At 33.7% G+C, this 23,094-nt stretch overlaps 1 protein-coding gene across 1 annotated transcript in view; it reads right to left on the reverse strand.

The window, feature by feature from the left end:
• The window catches only part of LOC121371661 (B-cell lymphoma/leukemia 11A-like), a 78,766-nt gene extending 56,766 nt beyond the window's left edge, over positions 1 to 22,000 (reverse strand). Inside the window, exon 1 of the mRNA XM_041497721.1 lies at positions 21,325 to 22,000. Within this exon, the coding sequence (XP_041353655.1) occupies positions 21,325 to 21,376 (52 nt within the window). The 5' untranslated portion in view covers positions 21,377 to 22,000. The remainder of the gene's footprint in view (positions 1 to 21,324) is intronic.
• Positions 22,001 to 23,094: the final 1,094 nt, after the last annotated feature.

The following is a 23,094-nucleotide window of genomic DNA, read 5'->3' on the forward strand; positions in this document are numbered from 1 at the left end:
AGTGCTCTAGTGGTGTTGTTAACGTTTTAACAAAATCAGAGCAGACAAAACAAAAATTCTACCTACATGTATTGTGATACTGACCTTCAATGCACCAATTTGTTTTTTTTTAAACCCTGATATTTGTCAAATTGCGTACTACTGCACTTAATCTGCATCAACACCTAGGTGGCAGAAACATGCAATAAAGCTGCATGTATATGGTGTACCTACTAATCCAAAGATCCACTAGCCATAAACCCAGTCGGCGAAAGGATGAAAAACTGTCAGTTAATATGCAACCAAAATAAATCACTTAATTCTGAAAGTTGATGCCAAAGATCTGCCTATGTACATTTTCCAGTGGTGTTCCTGAACTTTGATCACATAATGCACATTTACTTAAGCCATAAATCACGTAATACTTATTCCAACATCATGCACCGATTTATCTCTTATAATCGCAGCCATTAAACATGTCTTTTTTCTCAATAACTTCTAATAAAATAAAATTGCACCACAGTTTTGTTGGAGCAGGTGGTCAGTGAAACATAAGCAGAGATTTAGTTTATTGATATAGCCTGTCGCACACACAAATTACATATCCATGTTCTACAATTAAAAACTGGGTGCAAGTGTAAAAAGATAGTTGATCAATACCACAAATTGATTCTTGTCAATGTTATCGATAATTAATACAAGGAAGTGAATGTTTATTAATGATAGCCCAGCTTATGGTTTACCATATTTTCCCCATGTATTATGCAAATTTTTTCCCCAAAAAATACAGGCTAAAAATGGAGGTGCGCATTATACATAATAGAAAAAAAAAAATCTTTTAAAAATATCCAGCGATCACACATAAAAATCATTGATCGGTAGTTTACAGGTTATTGACAGTGTTCTTTACAACGAAATGCCAAAACACCTGTAAAAATCGCTTTTCACTTGTGATGGTTGTCCACACCTCACCAAAAAGTGCACAAAAATAGACTGTAAATATTCTTAATTTCCATGAGTTTTAATCCAGCCATTTCCATCAAACCGGCAATATACGACACTATATAACATGAGAAATCTCACGCATTCATAACACTATTTACTACATACAGTAAAATAAATTTAAACAGCTCATAGTTAATCATTTTAAATAATTTTATAAAGTTAACCTTTAAGATGCCACCTGTCTTAACAGAACACAGTTTAATTATGTATAGTTCATGTTAATAGCTGTTATGAACATTCAACGTGTATTTTATTTTTATTTTTGCTCATTCTATTAAGGACTTTTTTTTCAAGATCTTTGCAATAACTAAAATTTTAGAAGTTTTGTGCCCCCTCCCCCTCCTAATTTAGTTCACTGGCCCTGTTTAGTGACAGAGGTGTACATGTGCAATATCAGTGTTAAACTTCTCCCTCCATTGACCTAGATCCAGATACTGGAGCGCTCTGTAGATCTGTTCATTCATTCCTGCAAGGATTAGTGCCAAAAATGTGATCATGTCAGCCGATACGTCTTTTAACTACAGAACTTGCGTTTTTTCATCACTAAGCTCGGGGAATTAGTATTTCACTGCTTGTAGTGTGCTGCTGAAAAGTAGGGAAGAGCCGTACAAAAACACAATTCACTAGCAGGAAATACAGAAGATGCCCTATGACAAAATTTAAATATTTAAAAAACAAAACAAAACACTTAAATAATTTAAATATTATGATGATGTATGTTTCAGCATTTAACAGAGTACTTTAAACATTTCCTGCAGCAAGACGTTTGGTCATAAAATATTTTACAAAATGTTGGATTGATCCATTATTTTAGCTTTAGGCGAAATAGCTTCTTTTTTTTTGATAGTTTAAAAAAAAAAAAAAAAAAACTATTTTGAATAAAATAAGGCCTAAGAAAACACTATTTAGTTTGATTTTTGCAAGTCAACACAGAAGAATTCTAGTTTATCATGTTTCTGGAATTGGGATTATTTTTTTTAGGTCAGTTGAACTTAAAAAAACCTTCAGCATTTAATAAAGTTTAGTTTTACAATTATAGAGATATTCTTGACTTTGTAGTTATTCCAACATATTTCCAACTAAGATATATTTTTTTAACAATTAAAACTACATATCAATTACATTTTCTGGCACTGAATATCAATGTCTGTATATTCAATAAATTTCTGCTCATCTAATGGTTTGTGATACTGATAATTCAAACAGGATTTTACATTCTATTATATTTTTAATTCAAACAAAATTGCTGGATGGTTAAACTACTACAAATATTTAGCTAACTAGACACACATTGGATAAACATTAATATTTTAAGAATATGTAAATAACATATCTTTTTACTTGTGAAAAAATGCTCTATGAGAAAGGAACATGACCCTTTAATTTTTCACACTGAAGAAGTATTGTACCGTAACAATGTCATACATGTTTGAAATGTATCAATAACTTTAAAAACAAAGTTTATGTTCAATTTTGTTTATATTAATATAAATCTTGTAACTAGATTACACAGAGAATAAAGAAAACTGTTTTCCATAAACACAATAACGAACAAATATTTATAAAATAGATTATTGTATGTTCCAAACAACCAGCCGGAACTTTGAACTGGATCACTACTTGGTACAAAGAAGAATCCTGGCCTTGCTTCTTGAATATCCCCTTCAACATGACATATTTTAATTAGTGTGATGTAAACCTACAACAGAAAACTAAATCTGTCTTTGAAAAAAAAATGGATCTGTGTCCCTCTATTGTCCATTCCTGCTATATTAATACAGTAAAAATGACATTAAATTATTGGCTTTTGTGGAGATTAAAAGCAAGTCACAACAAAACTGGCTCTTGAAAAATGGAAAAGGATACATACATTAATGCACAAAAGTTAAGCTTTCTCAAAAGCACATAATAGCCATGATTTCTTTACAGGTATTAGGGCAATCTTTTAAAAAACAAAAACCCGATTTTATGGTCAATGTCCGTCTGTGATGTTTTGTTTTTACTGATTATAGTTATTGGCTGTAAAAGCTTTTTAAAAATAAATGAAAAAATTAAAAATAAAGACTAATATGAAACAGAAAATATTAGTTGTATAAATATATTTATTCACATATTAATGCAATTTTCCTTTGAAATTCTGTTCTAAGTCACCAGTTGAACATCACTTTTTAAGACCATAGTAATGTTTTGTAACAACAATATTTGGTATTTTCAGTTATCTTTATATTTAAATAGAGAACACTACATGGGAATCTGGTAGATAAATGGCATCTGATGGACACAAAGTAAGTATTAATGTTCTATTTCTTACATTTCCTGAAGAGACACCCCCCCCCCCCCGATTTAAGTTAAATTTAAACAGAGTGGATCATTTCTGATCATGCTAATTTCACTAGACGGCATGGCTGTGGCAACCAGGTCATCTATCACCTAGAAGAATTCACTTGTATGTCTTTAAATCAATAAGATACATAAGTATTTTTACCCCGTGGTATCATAAATAATGCACAATTATCTCAACAAGAAAGTCAAGTGTTTTTTGGTATATATATATATATATACAGTGTTAATGATTGGGAAAAAAAACCCCGAGGAAATAATAAAAGATGGACTGAAAAGACCAGGTAATAATTAAAGTTGACTAAGGAGCAAATAAAAATTATATATATATATTAAAAACAACAACTATACGACTTTTTAAAGTTGTAGTTAACCACTTAAGTCTTTGAGGTCAAAATATTAGAATGTTTCCCTCATGCATTATAAAATTAGAATGCTAACACCCACCTCAGATACCCCATCATCAAAAGCTATATGTTCTGTCCTATCCACAGGAAACAGAATATCCTTTGCTGGATTTTGGTACAAGTATAGCTTATGTGGTAGCAGCAAATCTTGTTCAACAAAGTATCACAATAACCATGTTAGACACCAAATGGCTGCAGTTTAAAATGAGAGGGCTGGGATTTAGCTCAGTTGGTTGAGTGCTCGCATGAGGTGCTTGTGTTGCAAGATTGAACCACCTCAGTGGATCCATTCAACTGATTAGCTTTTTCACTGTTACAACCAGTGCACCACAACTGGTCAAAGGTCACGGTATGTGCTTTCCTGTTTGTGGGAAAGTGCATTTAAAAGATCACTTGCTATTACTAATCGAAAAATATAACAGGTTTCCCCTCTGAGACAATGTCAAAATTACCAAATGGTTGACATCCAATAGCCGATGATTAATAAATCAATGTGCTCTAGTGTTGTTGTTAAACAAAATAAACTTTATTCCTTTCCATTTTCTATCTTAACTGAGAGCCAAACCCTCTTGCTGCAGACAGAACCTACATCCTGGTGACATGCTTCAGCAGCCAGACAGAAGACTGCAGGTTTTGTCCATGCCATGGTTCCTTGGCCGGTGTACAACACTGAAATCGGATCTGGCCTCAGATCCCCAGTATCCTTGGACTACTGCTGGCATATAGCGGCATAATCAGTCCACACTCACTCCAACACCAGTCACTCACTCACTCACTCACTCACTCACTCACTCACTCACTCACTCACTCACTCACTCACACACACACACACACACACACACACACACACACACACACACACACACACACACACACACACGAACAAACGAAGGAACAAAATTTACCCCCCCAAAACCTATGCATTTATTTTCAATGGATTCATTTATAATTGCAATGTTAGGGCAGCCATGTCAAAAAGTGTGCTGCATAATACACATTAAAAACAACGCCACTTGCATACTGTGAGGCAACCAAGTGACCAATCAGTGGAGAGACTGCAGGTTCAGTGAACTTACTGCAAGCACATTTATCTGCTGGCCTCCGATGAACTCTGGTGTTCTCTGCGTTTATGCAGTCTTCCACACAATGCAGTGTTCATCTGGGAAAACACAACTGTATTGAGAGCCACAAAATGCAGTGTTCATTAATTACTAAACAAACCTAAAGTACATTAAGAACCACGTAATACAGTGTTCATGAACTGTTAACAAACTACAAGCAAATTGAACATAGGCCATCTCAACTTTTTTTTTTTTATCTCCACACTTGATTGAACATCACCAAGACGAACCCCAGGACCTTTAATTTGTGTATTGTGAAAAAACCCACCTATTCATACTAAATATAGGTTACCCGCCTAACCTTAATCACCACTGGCCTGGGGCCATTGATGGTTATGTGGCCTCAACTTGGGACACAGAGGTCGCCAAGGCTGACCTCTGTTATCTAGAGTTACCTAACCTGGGGGCCCATGATCCCAACCCAACGTCATCCATTATAGGAGCTGTCAGTTTATAGAGCTATGACTCATGGTGTTTGGTGGCTACCCATGTCTGGTATGTCCAGTGTTGGTTTGTCCCAGTCGGGTCAGTAAACAGGCTGAACAAACGGGGCACTGGACCAGTGTTATGCCATCCTGTGTGATATTACGGGCCTGTGGTGTAACACACCGGTGTTAGTGGAGGCTAGCCATTGTCGTCCAGCCATGCAACATGCCAGAGCTGGCAGCTCAGGAAGTAGATCCTACAGGCAATGTCTCAAAACAAAACACAACACTTTCAGTACAATGTCAGAATGACACAAGGCTGTCGGAAATTTTAAATTTACTGTTATCTCTGTTATTAACACCTCCATGTGGCTTAGTAAGCAATCCTCAGTCTGCAGAACTAATTTCATTCACATTAATGTTGTGTACATCTGGGTAATTCAATATCATTAAAGTAAGTATAGTTGAATGAGGGCTATTTAAAAAAAAACTCCCATGTTTTATTTGGTGTAATTGTAATACAGTCTCATTATGTAACTACCAAATTAACAAATGTTTGACATCCAATAGCCAATGATTAATAAAGCAATTTGCTCTAGTGGTGTCATTAAACAATAATTTTTTAAAACCCACCCAAACTTTACTGTTAAATGAGAGAGAGAGAGAGAGAGAGAGAGAGAGAGAGAGAGAGAGAGAGAGAGAGAGAGAGAGAGAGGAGAGAGAGAGAGAGAGAGAGAGAAAGAGAGAGAGAGAGAGAGAGAAAATTGTTTATCTATCAGTTATTAGATGTCAATCACATGGTAATGATAATACCTGGTCTTAAGTTTTTAGAGAAGAAACCTGCCACTGACATGCAGACTACTCTCCAATTAGCAGCACATACACAATGTAATGTTTTCAATCACTCACAGATGTTTGACATACAAAAGCCATGGATCCATTTAGGTGTCCTTTTGAACTTTTTATCATGGAAAGAATATTATTTATAAAACATATGACACAAAAATAAAACCTATTCAAACAGCAACTATTCCTTGTAAATATATAAAACAAATCACATGTTAAATGCATTCAAGTTACTAATTACTGATTTTAAAATGTATTTGGCATGTACAGCTAAATACAAATACTGTTAATATTGTTTATTTTATGGGGTTTTTAATGTAATTGTTTTTTAATTGTGACATCTTTCTATTCAGGTATACACTAAAATCAGTAAAAGTGCCTTAGCAGACAACCACACACATACACCAATATTATAACTAATAAGCTTTCATATTAAATTTAGAAATTTTTGTTACAATATTACACTATAGATAGATTTTTAATTTTTGTTTGCTTGTCTGTCCAATTATTAAATAAACTTTATTTCTTTGATTGATTTATAATATATATATTTTTTTAATTTGATTTGATGTTGAATTCACTTATATATAAAAATACACAAAATTTGTTTCCATAATACATGATTTATCTAAAAAAAAGATAATATTCATGCAGTACACGATACACAGTTATAAGTGTTAAAGAGACTGCCCTAAACTAGTTACCATTACTAAGATATTGCCACCTAACACAGAATATTTCAACGACTTCAATTATATACTAAATACATTTTTCTACATAAAACATCCCTTGGCTGTACATTAAATGTGTTTCTGATTGTTCTAGTGTTTGTAATGGATCTAACTTCATTTTAGTTCCTAATATATATTTTTTTTTCATATGTACGAAATTATTAGAAGACCAAATCCAGTTGTGGCCACTTACAAACATTATGATGACCAGAAATAAATTGAATATACAGACACAAATATTTTAAACAAGAAAAACGTATTTAGTAAATAATTTTAGTAACTAAAATATTTAATTATTAGGAAATATCTTATAATGTCAGCAAACTTGGGCCAGTGTCTTTAAGGCTAACTAATATTTTCCCCAACAGTAAATATTTATTAATACAGTCCTGTACTGAAATAACTAAGTTTAGTGGTGTTGCCACAATGAAGATCTACCCGTGGTGCAATGATTGACAATTTAGTTAACAGAGACTATCAATGTATATAAATTTATCTATATACTAGTAACTCATTCTCCCCATGACAAAGACTTCAGTTTTTAATGGTTGGACCGTCTTCATTTAACATGTGCTCAAGCATGTAACATAATGAGTGCTGACAAGTAAAAAGGTCTCAGTAAAGCTATTATGTCATTTTTATAGGTATGACCAGTTTGTGAATTAAGACTACGAAGAGTGGGAGGGAGAAAAACACATTTGAAATGGTCATAGATATTCATGCTGTGAAGATATAATATATAGGATTGCCATTCCATTGAATCAACAAATTTGTTTGTCCATATGTACAAGCATGTTGGCGTATGTGTGTGTGTGTGCGTGTACATGTGTCTGCATTTGTTTGGGAGTGTTTGTATTAGATATGATAGCAAATGTCTTCCATTTCAGTGCAGCTTTGTGTATTGTTAGGTCATTTGTGGTTTATCCAGTTTTCCACAGGTCATAAATTATTTATCTATTCCTTAGCATTTTTATTTATGACACATAAGAAGTAGAGTTCATGAAAAAAAATGAGTTTATAGTTCATAAACACAATTAGCAAAGAGTTATAGCTCATGAAAAAAAATGACCATGTTATATTTTAGATAAAAAGTTATTTATATTCATGAAAAAAATAAGTTACAGTTCATAAAAAATATATGAATGGATGTTTACTGGTAATACCCCTCAAGATGAAAAAAAAAGCAGCGGCCATATATATATATATATACACATATATATGAGCTACTGGATGTCAAATAAATAAACAAAATAATCAGTTTATGAAAAAATTAAATGTTATAAATCTAAAATTGTAAATCTAAAATTGTCATAATCTGTTTAACAAATTCATGTAATTTTTTTTTTTTTTTAAATAATAATAAAATAAATAAATAAAAACAACAAAACACCCACCATTAAGATATTGGTATAATAATTATTTAATGTAACTCAACTACCCTTTTAGCCACAGGCTGGTAATTAAAAAAAATTCACTTTTAATTATTATTTTTTTTAATTTAAAGAAGAAAATGCTAATGCAAATAAAACAGAAGCAAACTGGTAAAGCTGCACCAAATAAATGTAATTTTGGTAGCACATTTCCATTCAGTGGTTTAAGTAAGAAGTTTTTTTTTGGGGGGGGGGGAGGGGGAGAGGGTGTGTGTGATGGTTTTTAATATGTCTGATGGAAATATGAAATTAATATATATTTATAAAACTCCTGCACTTTTAAAATGACAATGAAGAAACAGATACCAAAAAACAACAAGAAGCAATATTTGTTTTCCAGTTTGTCATATTCATGTTTGATTTCAAACTGTCACAGAAAAGTTTCAGGTGAAAGTTGGGCATAAAAATATGTAAGTAGGATTTATCACTGTACTAATTAATGTACAACAAAAGAAAATGAAAAAAAAAAAATCATAATACAATGGCATAAATCAATACAAATACATAAAATTTAAAATAAAAATGTCCTTATTACGGTATTATTTTATCTGTGGTATGTGGTAAGGCTAGCTATAGTGGTGTCTGGTTAACATCTCCAGAATGACCTTATGACCTGAATCTTTGACACTAAAAATGAAGATTATTTATTGCAAACAACCTATATTACTATATGCACGTATATGCAAATTATTTAAGCGACAGTTGTAAAAATGAATCAATATATCACCATAGTTTGTTTTTACTTGTCCAGCAAACATTTAACTGTGTAAATTGATATAGATTATGACATATGCAGATCTATACACAGGACAGTTCTAAACATCTGGGCCGATTATTACCAACAATTTGTAACATCACTTGTAGCACACAATAATACATATGCATATTGATTTATTAAATGGAAAAATAGAAGTTTAACAAAATATCAGCACATTCAGGAATGTCTGCAGAGGTGTGGGGGGGGGGGGGGGGGGGCAGGGGTTGTAGTCGAAACACACACACACACCCCTTGCTGTTTGAAAATCTTTTCTTTTTTCAATGTATTTTACAGGTGAGCATGACCCAACACACCTAAAAACATCACTCACTGCTATCTGGACTCCCCTTGGACATGGATATAATTTGGCATGCACATTGAGAGCAAGCTGTTATAACGCTAGGGCCAGGGAGGACTAGACTCCCCATCCTCACACAATTTTCTTTTATATGTGCCTGACATTTCAAACTGGCTATTTGGTGTCTAGAAATGAAGAGGAAAACCACTGCAACTACAAAGGCAACTCCTGCCACTGCAAGGCATCTTTTATATGCAATTTCCTATAGAGGACTGTACATACAACAACCATTGATGTGATGTCTTTAGTTGGGGGTGGTGGTAAAAAATAAAAAACCCTGATGAATCCATCAAGCACGATCCACCCTATAATCAACCACAAAAAAGAAAAACAACATTTCCTTGGCGCACCCTAAATTAAGCAGCCATAAAAGCCTGTTAAAAAAATCTTTTTTATTTTATTTTTTTATCCTTTTTCTGTGATGAAAGCAACAATTCTGACATAAAATGACAAGCTGGATTACATTGGATCATACTGGATACAGGATGTTCATGTCAGACAGCTGGATTAAGGCTTGGTGGGTAAGACACTTAATTAGCGCACCAGTGATGGATTTTTCCAAGGAATGGGAATGTGTTCAAACAATACATGACCACATCTGTGACAGTATTTACACGTGACATAAGTTACACAACCTGTTACACAAAATAGGTGATATTCTTGGTTTAATTTCTGCTGGAGTCAGATAAGATTGATAGCTGTTGCTGGTAACATATCATCCACACCTGTTACTGTTACTATCAACTACACCCCAGCACATCATCAATACATGTGACTTTTAATATCAACTACACCCCAGCACATCATCAATACATGTGACTTTTAATATCAACTACACCCTAGCACATCATCAACACATGCGACTTTTAATATCAACTACACCCCAGCACATCATCAATACATGTGACTGTTAATATCAACTACACCTCAGCACATCATCAACACATGTGACTGTTAATATCAATTACACCCCAGCACATGATCAATACATGTGACTTTTAATATCAAATGTTAATATCAACTACACCCCAGTACATCTTCAACACTTGTGACTGGTAATAACTACACCCCAACACATCATCAACACTTGTGACTGGTAATATCAACTACACCCCAGTACATCATCAACACTTGTGACTGGTAATATCAACTACACCTCAGTACATCATCAACACTTGTGACTGGTAATAACTACACCCCAGTACATCATCAACAGTTGTAAATTGTTAATATCAACTACACCCAAAGCAACCCTGTTTAATCAAACGCTAACACCGTCCCTGCAGTTTCAGAGGTCTGTAACCCACTAAAGCACATCTGAAAGAATGGGGTACACATAACATGTATGTACGGAAACAAACAATTATCACACTATGATACCTAATTCAGAGCTAACTCTGCTGAATAGAAAATTGAGCCAAATTATCTATTGAACTTCAGAAATTGCTGAAATTGGCAGTTTGTTTCCATTAAAATATCAATCATTACTTGAAATTAATTTGCAAATTAAAATAAAATTTGCCAAATGTTTTTTGAGTACCAGAACATGGGCTGCAAACTAATTAGTAATGTGGAATTCAGCTCAGTGATAGAGCACTCATCAGATATGTGAAGGGTCATACTAACAACAGACCTCAATGGACTGGTACATCAAAATATCCCCTGCGCGTGCTGTAACCTCACTGTGGTGCAGGGGTGTAACATTCTCTTTGAGAATTGCCAATACAGCACAAAATTGAAGTTTTGAGTAAAATTCAGTATCCATAAAATTCTGTGATATTTGTGTTTTTGTACAGTTCTTTACACTGTTCTTTACACTGTTTTTGTTTAAACCTTGAATTTTTATATTGATGTTGATCATCACTTTATTTATTTGCATTACCATAGTTTGACACCCAATAGCCGATGTATTTTTTCGTGCTGGGGTGTCGTTAAACATTCATTCATTCATCAAAATATGTGGTATGTACTATCCTGTTTATGTGAATGTGCATATAAAAGATCCTTGCTAATTTTTTCAGCAAAAGAAGCCCAGCATGATTCATCTCTCTCTCTCTCGCTCTCTCTGTCTCTGTCTCTCTCTCTCTCTGATGTCAGAATAATCATGTTAGACACAGAATAATTTTACCAAATAACTGTAGTTTAAAATATAATGAGGTGTTACTAAATATTTCTTTCCTTTCTAATTGATTACCTGTGTTAGAAAAATATGTTCATATATATCATAAGAGGTGGCCTCTTAAAACAGGTTAGCACAGTTCACCCTGTCTGTAACTTTGGGTTACCCATGTGACCTACTGACCTTTATAAATAAGTGACATGTGAAAATAGTAATTTCTATGCAAACTTGCCCTTTATACACAAGTGGTTGTTATGTACGAGTTGCTCTTTACAACTCATTTATCTGTGTAGTGATTACAATCGCAAGCCTTCTCTGTACTTGCACACGCGCACATATATATACTATATAAATATCTATATATCTGTTATAAAAAAAATGGCCGGTGGTGTAAAACCTGTATACAGTGACATTGAGAGAAGCAATAAAAAAAGTGCTCCAATTATGCCACATGGTGACAGGTCAAGCAACTCCGGCACAGTCTGGCTTTTTGTCCTATCTAGCCAGTTGAGCAGACGTACCATGATTGGTGGGCTTTGGACACAGTCTGCTGACTGCATTGCAGACCTGTTAAAACAAATTTCACTGGGCAGTGGAGTGTGTTCGTCGCCTTTGTTACCTACGTAATCAGCTCTGGGGACATCTTGCCAGTGTTTCTGGCTTCTATTATTCAAGAATCATGGGTGGTATGATGCAAAATAGTTCTGGATGCACAGTCTTTACTCTTTCCTTCTAACCAGCTGTCCAATCAACACTAAGCAATGTATGCATCTGTAAAAAAACCATTCTCTTTGATCTGTATTGCATAATTGGAAAGGACAGATGGGTTTGCAAATTTTATTTTTCCAATTTATTAATTTAAATAAGCATCAATGTGCAACTGAGCAGCAACTAATAATTGGTGGGGCCACTTGTGTGAGATCCATGACATTATATGCCATTGTAAGTGGTGGTTGGCAGCAATATTGCTGATGAAAACTTTTCTCCACGCACCGGTCAGGCCCAACCAATGGCAAGCTAAAGTTAAATGTTAATTTTTGTTTTGTTTAATGATACTACTAGAGAACACTGATTTATTAATCATTGGCTATTGCATGTCAAACATTTGGTAATTTTTACAGTCTTAGAGGAAACCTGCTACATTTTTTCCACTAGTAGTAAGGGTTCTTTTATATGCACCATCCCACATACAGGAAAGTACACACCATGGCCTTGGCTGGACCGAGAAATAGCCCACCGATGGGGATTGATCCCAAACTGACTGTGCATCAAGCGAGTGCTTTACCACTGGGTTAAGTCCCACCCCATGGCAAGCATGTTACATGTCACATTGTCTTATGGATAGAACCTTCACCTATATATAATAGTGTTTCCCCCTAGCAAGTTTTAGCATGGTGTGGCACCATGCCTCAACAATCTAGCACCATTTTTTCCTAATCAGCACACCATCAATGCCAATCTACCATGAGATTATTAAACAAACCCTTTTTTGGTAATTAATTCTAAAATGGTATTTATAAAAACATCCAGAAAATGTACAGCTATGTATATGAATTACGACTTCACATCCAATTAAAAAATTATAATCTACTACTGTTTAACAGCACATTTTTATTTTTATTATTATTTATTTATTTATATTTTTTTTTTACATAAAAGAGCCCTGAAAATTATGAAAAAGCCTCCCAAAGTGTTGAGTCTACCATGCCTTGCCAAATTTTTAGGGAAAAAACTATGTTATATGTAAGAGAATAATCGTCATAGTTCTCTGCACAGACTTGTAGCCTGTGATCTAAATGTCAGGTGAGATCACAAATCAATACATCATACAAGACTATTACCTAACAAACTACTATATGCTTTGGCCTGTTTCACAACTGATTACTGAAGGGATAGAAGATTGGGAGGTTACTTTCAACATCCATGGCCCTTGCCCTCGAAATTCATGTCAGCGTTCTGCAACATCAAACTAAAATCATTAACAGCCACAGGTTTTTCTTGCAAATGGAACTTCAGTAAAGATATCGTGATGTATTAAAAAGTACAAATGCCAAAGCAATATAGGCCTACACTTTATCTGAAGCAATTTACTTTTACATAGCATTTAGTTTTGCTAAACTGAAATGGCTGACACCAACAGAATAAAATGACTACCTTGCATAAAAAATATAAATTTTTATGTAACAGACACCATGCCATATACTGTAGATTGCAATCTTTCCACAATGTACAAGTTGTTAAAATATTAAAACCAACTATTTATTGAAAACTAGTTTCTGCAAACCCATTAGACATGAAAGCACATGTTGTCATTTTCAAGAAAATTCACTGAAATTAAATACAAAAATTAAATTATTATTACAAAATAAAAATAATGATAGATCAATGAATGCAATATTTATTCTGGTAATTAATATATATATATTCAAATGATAAAATAATTTCCAATTGGCCAGTCTTATATTCAACATTTTAAAATACACTAATTTAGCTTCTTGGTCTGAAAAGTTTTACACATGGATTTGATAAAATTAAGTATTCATCGGCAGATTTCCAAAACATAATTTACATCATTTTTAATGATTAAAATGTCTTTGCAGATCAATTTTACCACACTTTTGCACTGGCACAACTGATCGTTTCTGCAAAATTCAACATTAGACATTAGGTACTCAATGAAATATGATCGCTTGTAAAATATGTCATATTATTGATATCTTCAGGATAGCATTAAAGAATAATCCATTGACACAGTAAAGTTATCTCTCGCAAGTGCCATGAACCCATAGACCACTATGCCTCTTTGGTGGTCACCCGACATACATGTTATACAACTGTGATTCATTCCACGGTGAAGCCGGCACACAAATTCCCCCCATGTAAGGGAGAACTGCCAAATAGTTCTTGTCAGAAAACATTTTGAAACATTTTACACAGGGAGAAAAAGCCTTGTCTAAATTAACTCGACAAACATCTCTGCCCTCATCAGCCTCAGAGTATGGCCGACACAAATGGAGAGCTTATGTGGCGCGTTACCATTCCACATGGAAAGCCGTGACAGTCAACACCAAGAGTGAAAGAAGGCCAGCTCCTACTATCTGTCTATTTGCTGGAGCCCAAGATACAAGTAGCCATTGTAGCCATAGGTCGAAATTACTTTCCAGTTTTATTACAAGCAGAAATCTCAATAAAACAGATAGTTAAGACAAAAAAGGAAAGGAATGTTTGCCTGTTTGATCACCAGCCATTATGTACGTATCAAACATGCTAATCAAGATACACATGGGTTAGAAAATAACAAACCACAGGCTGCTGGGGGTTTTCAGGCAATGTTTTACATTTACAGGGATGTGAGAGGGGCTGGAACAAAGAAGTTTACTGTGGCCGGGGTTCCTGAAAAAAAATGTTAACAAATCTAAACTAGTTATAACTTATAATATACGGCACACATGATAAACTTGAAACCGTGAAAACATGCAAATGAACATTGTGTGGTCAACAGCACTGAACATCATGTTTTTTTTTTTTTTAGATGAAATGGAAAAGCACATTTGTGCATTTCCGCGTAGCTCTCACATCCCTGCATTTATTACTTGGCTGATTATAAACAACTTATAAACTGCAATATGGTGCCACACACACACATTTTCTGAAAAACAGGATAGCACATATCATGGCATTTGATATATTACCTTGAAGCATTGGTTGGAACAAGTAAAAGCTAATGGCTCTGTCCACCAATGGGAATCAATGTCCCATCATACTTCAGGTATGTTTCTCATTCATGCAACTAATACAGGGCTCAAACTTAATGGCGGCACCATCAGCAATTACCATAGTTGCAATATGAATTGTCATAGGTCAAGGGCATTACAGATGGCAGTTTTTTGTCAATGAATAAACATTACTGTCATCAGCTGAAGGAATATTTTAGATTTTGTGTTTATTTGATACAAAAGTTATTGCTTTAGGCACGCTCAAATTTGCCACATAGGCGTATTGTTGGGAAACCATTGGAACGTCATCATCAACCATCGATTATAATGTTGGCACCAAGAATTAGAATTATATGAACATAAGAAGGATTTGAACTGTAAGCATCATGCACCTATTATTTTATTCACCATTATGTAGACCCTATGAATGGTTAATTTTACCTTTAATGAAAATAAGCCCCAACTCCCCATGTATTTACATCAATTCCATCATCTAAACTAGAGGAACAGTTACAGTGAACATTTCCCCACACAATTGATTATGGATTTTTATTATCGATCATCACATCAATCAAACCGATCAAGTTTCAATTTTAATCGATCATTGGAACATCACTACATAGGTGAGTATTTTGACTATATCTTTCAAAATTGTCGTAGGTAACAAATTATAAAGTTCGAGACCTGAACTACATCCCACTATTTACAGATTTATCAGACTTCATGGATATTAAAATTGTAAACTATGTACTAATGTAAATACAAATGTAACAAAGTCGTTCAGTCACTGAATCATTTAAAAATATTAACCTAGCATTCACAACTGCAAATAAGACATGCATTCATTCATCAGTTTACATCATAAATTACATAGATGAATAGAAAGGTTGTCAAATTACCCCAAATTTTAGCAAACATTTCGAGTTGGGTAGATGCCTTGTTTCAAGCCACCCGCCCCACGCACATATATCATCTCACAAACATTTTTCAATCTAAGCCATTACAAATGCCTCAAAAACTGCAATGAAAAGATGAGATGTGTCACAGATCATATATTAAATTATATTACACCATTTTCTTCATATGTAGAATTTTTTTTTTTTTTTTTTACCAGTCATTTAAAAGGTGAAATAAAACAATGCACATATATTTGAAGATGAATAATATTACAAGCTATTTAAACATTAAAATATTAGAATATTCAAGTCATCATTATGCTTTTTTGTAATCTAACTTGAGGAGGAATAACTGGATTATAGTGAATTCTTAATTTTGACCATGTTACAGTGAACATATTGGTTTACTTCAATGTAATTACACGTGTGTATATATATATATATATATATATATATATATATATATTGTATATTAACAGCATTAGAAGACTTATTTTAGTAAAATCTATGAGAATAAAACTGCAATCTTCAAAATATCTAGGAGGGAAAATCACACTTCCTAAAATAATCAGTACTGGTGGTCACAGTTGGGGAATAATAATTTTTATTAGTTTGCGAACCACATTCAGTAAATCATTAAAATGGGTACATTACAATTTTTTTATTTTTTTTTAATTCATTAAAATGGGGAAGTCTACCAAAAATATATTTAAAAACTTAATTAAAATAGGGAAGTTTATATAATGTAATTAAAGAGCTCAATGTTTAGTTTGTTCGGATGAAGTGTATGGTGTCTCATACCCATAAAACAGAATAATGGTGGTGCAGGGGTGCAAACATTCCCCTTCAAAAACAAAAGTCTGAGTTAGCAGAGATAAGCTGACCAAGACAAATTATAATAAATTTGTTGAAGCATTTGACAAAGACAGACAAGTGAAAGATGCCAGACAGTTAAGATAACTTATAAACAAACATTATTTGTCTTCATTTATCACTGCCAACCAATACCCCATGACCGTTATATCAAAGGTATGTGCAGTCTCTAGTGTTAGAAATCGGTTGGAATTTCATCATCGATCACCTCATACAACTGGCAAACGTTTGGTTACATAATCTGTAAGAATATATAAATATTTGAATTATTAGGACTGTGCATCTGTTGTTGTACTCACTTGGTCAGATCCTACATTTAATATATTTATTCAAACCCCAGACTATTTCAACTGTAATTAGTTAACATTTTCCGTGACAATCGACTATGAATTTTACAATCGATCATCACACTGGTGAGCCCAAGCAATGAATTTTCGATTATAGTCGATGACTGAAATATCACTAGTCGCCTCATCTAAAAAAAAGTACACACACACACACACACACACAATATATATAGATATTCATACATCAATACATACACACAGACACACACACATAGTATTACACACACACAGACACATACATACATACATACAATATATAATTATTTATACATCAATACATACATACATCAATACATGCATACATGCATGCATACATACATACATACATACATACATACATACATACATACATACATACATACATACATACATACATACATACATACATACATACATACATAAAGAGATTTATGGTCTATTCAGCACGAGTAATATATGTTGTGGATGTTGCTTTCCACTCTTACCATCTAGAAGTGTCAAACCATCCAAGCATGTTAAACAGCAAATAGCCGGTTAAAAATTTGCTGAGGTGTTATTCAATAAAATAACCAGAACCAAACAGATTAAAGATAAATTTAAGCATTCTGTCCCTAGGAGATGATGATGGTGATGATTAATACTTGTTTGTTTTGTTTAACAATGCAGCCAGTAATGATATATATATATATATATATATCAATGGCCTTGGTATGGACTATTCTGTCTGTGGGATTATGCATATAAAAGATCCCTTGCTACTAATGGAAACATATAGCAGGTTTTCTATCAAAGTTACCAAATGTTTGACACCCAACAGCCGATGATTAATAAATGAATGCACTAGATAGTGGTGTCGTGTCGTTAAACAAAACAAACTTTAAACTGTTTAACAATGCCACTGGAACACATTAATTAATTAATTAATCATCGGCTATTGGATATCAGACATGTCATCAGAGGAAACCTGCTACATTTAAAGAGACTTTTATATTCACTTCCTACACAGCACATAACACAGCTTTTATATACCAGTTTTGTAGCACTGGTTAGAATGAGAGAAAAAACCAAAGGGTTTACCGAGAAGGTTCAATCCTAGAACCCAAAGCATGATGAATATATGTTAGAGCTGGGCAGTATACTGCATATACTGTTCGGTATCGGCATCATGACAATACAGATTTACCGTACCAAGCAAATCTCAAAATACTGAAATCTTGGTATTGAAAAATGTTTTCCGCCATTTAGTAAAGCACTAACAATATATCTGACGAATGCAAAATGGCTGATGATTTACCATATTATGTGAAAATCACTCCCCACCATTATACTGTACATACTGTATACAGACATGCATTTATTATGTATTTTAAGTTTTACAAAATGTACAGCAATAAATAAACTTAAACTTGAAAAAGAGATATGAAATTAGCAGGTGAGCTGTAACTCGGGAATGCATTTAATGCCGAGTATACCAAAAGCTCTACTTGATATAGGTATTGGTACCAGTATCGACATTATCAGTATTGTGTTAATAAGAATTTATTACCACTTAAAAATAGAACTGGACAGAAATAGAATTATTTTTTACAATAGTAAAAAAAAAAATTAAAGCCCCAAAAAGACAAAATAAAATAAACATGCTGCGATAAAAATGGCATGACATCAAAAATAAAGTGTATCAACCCCCAAACATATCTAATCAACATTGGTTCAATTACAAGTACTCTCATACATACAATAAACATAATTATTATATAAAACAGTGTAATGTAATCAGTGTAACAATCTTTCACCATCTTCAACATGTTTAAAAACAACAGCAATGTATCAGCTACAACAGATTCAGTTGTTGTCAAGTGTTAACTTGTATGTAACAAAATAAATATAAAACAATTGTGCTTTTCTGCTAAGTTGTTGTACCAATATCCTTACAAAATGCAAAATTAAGATATAAATTTAAATGGTCAAAATCAAACCCATAACATTGTCTTAAAAGTGTGGGAAGCTGTCAACTATAAAATACATACAGACTATAGAATGGATCTCTTCAGCATGTGGTGGAAATAAACCAGGAAATAAAGAAAGCAAACCAACTTGTGAAGTCAGCAAGAGAAAACTGCCAAATCGCCAAATAACATTATTACAATGTGAGAACTGCAACTCAAGTTCTTGTGAAGAAACAGATCAACAGAAAGCTATCCAGCTGTTTACTTCCAATAAACAACACACTTCTTCAGGAAGCTACTACTACTGCTGGAGGGTGTGGCCTCTTATGCTAAGTGATATACAAATAAGGCAAACAGAGTCACACTAATTGATCCCAATAAACCCATCAGAAAGCAATGGACACATTCACACCTTAGCCATTGAAGCATTTATTTTCATTATGCACACCCTCTTCTGGGCAGAAAACTCAAAAAGAAACAAATTGATTCTGTAGGAAGACTTGTGGCTAGGGACTGTTCCTAAAATTATTACTGGGGATGGAGAAGGCATTGATTTTTTTAAAAACTATTGATTTATTTATTTTAATAATATAAACAATTGTTTTTATTTTTATTTGGTGGGTGTTGGATTAAAAAAAATATTACCTTTGATGGCATTCACTCCCCATACTCATTTCTGTAATGTCTATATTTTACAAGATATACTAAAACAACATATTTTTAATATTTAATATATTTTTAAGTCATATTGATCTATGAATTAATAATTAGTTAAAAAATACTCATCATATTTAAACTGATGGCTAGGCAGAAACCAGGTTAAACTGCCATAAAATGCATGTCTTCAATTTAAAAATAAATATGTTGGATAATATTTATTTATTTATTAATTTACAGATCAATAAAATATGATTTTTTTAAATTGATCTTTATTACAAATAAATACACTAATTAAATACTAAATAATTATCCAAATATTATTTAATTCAAGTAAGTATATTAGTTTTTACATAAAAGTAATTAAGCAACCATAAAATGGAAAGGGAGTGCAACAGAAGAAAAACAAAACCCAGTACATCAACAAAAAGTAGTTATTGTTGGTTTTGGTCATTAAATTGTTTAAAAGTCATCAGTAATTTTCTGAGAATAGACCTATGACATTTATTTTTAAAGCTTGTAATATTCTTTTCAAATATGAGTTTAAATAAAAACTTTTAATATGCATATCTACCATATAAAATAGGAAAATAGGGTTCAATCAAAACATTAAAATCAGGGCCGTAGCTAGCAGGGTGGCAAGGGGTCCCTGAAAAAAATCCGGAAAAGATTATAGAAACTTAAAGAAAATTCTCTTCTTAACTGTTTAAGGAGTTTTAGACTTAACTACTCAGTTGCCCCCCCCCCCCCCCAAACAAAAAACCCTAGCTACGGCCCTGAAAATATAATAATAAAATATTCAAAATATTGCAAAAGAAAATATAATATCAACTTCTCAAAACTGTTTTAAAATTACTTTAAATTTACTGAAATAGGAAATTGTTTTTGAACATTTTTATTCAGCCTAGCTGCCTACCTACTAAATAAAAACACTACCAAATTCAGCAAAACTTATCATTACAACAAATATGAATTTATTTTACTGGATTAATTAACTAGTATTTAATTAGAAATTAATTTTTGGGTTATTCTAAAATGTTCTTATATTTTACTTAAAAAAAAAAAAAAAAAAAAAAAAAAAAAAACATGCATAAGAAAAAATATCCATAGTGATCCAATACTTTTGTTATTGCATGCTTTTACGTTCGTACGATTTCATAAGGTGTTTTCTGTTTTATATAGCCTTTATGAGTTCCGCGCACTTCTCAACGTGATGCGAAGCGTGCGAAATTCTACGTATGCGTGATGTAACAACAAAGAGAAAGATAGTTACGGAGGTCCCCTCGCCTGACCATTTAGGGCAGACCCTGTAAGTCCGTGTTCGAGTGTCATTACATGACAACCGAAAATTCGAATAAAACAAGTACAAACAAACAATAAAATTGTACTTACAAGAATCAATGGTTTTCCGTTGCTGTGGGCGGCCTTGTTTTCGGCGTGACATCGTACCGACCTATACATTAAAACCCTGAACTTCCGAGGCTACATCTGGACAAAGAATATCAACAAAGATGGCGGTTTTACAGCGGAATCATGGGAAAACACTTTCCCGCACCTGTCTCTTTCGTCCGTGTCTGGCTTTTTCCTTCCGTCCTTCCGTCAGGTCACGATCGTCTGCCCGCCACCAAAGGTTATTTAAGGTCACCGTCCAACACTGACCAACTGACCACTGTCCGCTGAGTGATTAAAAGTCACAATAGCCGTTACGGGCTAACGCTGTCGATTTCAGCACTTACGAGATGGTCAATCTCAGTGTACGAACTGTCAAACTATTACGTCTAACTGTTATGTTTGGACGAAAGTGGCCAACTCGTAGAGAACACACGATTGGCTATTTGTCACTTTGAGACTATGTCCCTCGTAAGGTCTGTTTTATCGGCTGACAGGCCGTGGCTTGGCCGCCCTCATATTGAATTTATCAGTCCAATAGCTGCCGACAGTATATCCCTATGTAGAGCGCTAACATAACGTCAGTATGCACGCCCAAAAGTCTTATGGTCAAGTGAAGCGTGATGGACCCGAATGCGCTGCAGTTGGCTGACCCGGCCGCGGTGCAATCCATTTTTGATCCAGGGGTGGAAGGTTTTATGGACATCATGATTACGTGTAACAGTTGTCTGGCAAATGAACGAAAGGAAGTTCCCGGAAAATATAACAACAAATAATTAAAGAGATAAATAACATGCTCTAAACATCGCTGATAAAATATATTGTTTTCAAGAAGACTAATTTTATTGCTGCTTCACGCACCACAGGTGTTAGCAGTACACTTGTAATAAATCAGATATATCTAGTGTCCAAGTACTGACGCTGTACATGTTTGTAGTGACGGCTATGTATTGACATTAATGTCTGGTCTATTTCGAGTGTCTCGCTCGCCTGGTCGTGTTATAGAAGTATTGAGCGTGTACAGAGAGCGCGGGACTCACTAGGTCGACTTGATAACTGACCATGTGCAAGCGGGTCGTGTCCTTAACTCGGACCACTGACCTCACGCGCTCCGTAATGTATGCGAGTTTTCGACCTGGGCTATAAAGTGGGTCAGTGGTGCGATTCAGGTTGCTTGCGCTATACGGAGGCGCCAAACCGGTGCTGATAAACCGTTAATTACAACTGGAAGAACCGATCAAAGCACCAACTGACGTAACACCGCGAAGTGACATTCAGAGCGTAACGGCGCGCAATAAATCTTAACGTACAATGCATCTATAAATTAAACAATGAGGTAATTATTATAAAAGTATCCTACCAACTTTTAATATTAAAGCTCATTATTAGTCAAATTTAGAGAAACATAAAATGAAGTTACTTGTATAAACTATTGTCTTTAAATAATGTATTTAGCCTAAAATGGGTATGTGAACAAAAGAAACGAAAATCAGTATCATGCGGTGCCAGATAGACATGTGTATTGCTATATTCTTATTTTTTATTCGTTTCTTCTTCTTCTACTTCTTCTTCTCTTCCTCTTTTTCTTCTTCTTTTTGTTCTTCTAAACTTATTAAAAATAATAAATAATATACAATACAAAACTGCTATTAATTTTTCAAGTCTTCGTATCATCAGATAAATTAACCATATTTAGGTACATGTATTTACCTTTAAATGTATCAAAATTAGAACACGAATTCATTGGTAAAAATAGAAAATAAGCCTTCACGT

Source organism: Gigantopelta aegis, chromosome 4, assembly GCF_016097555.1.
Source record: "Gigantopelta aegis isolate Gae_Host chromosome 4, Gae_host_genome, whole genome shotgun sequence".
In the NCBI taxonomy this organism is placed as follows: Eukaryota; Metazoa; Mollusca; class Gastropoda; order Neomphalida; family Peltospiridae; genus Gigantopelta; species Gigantopelta aegis.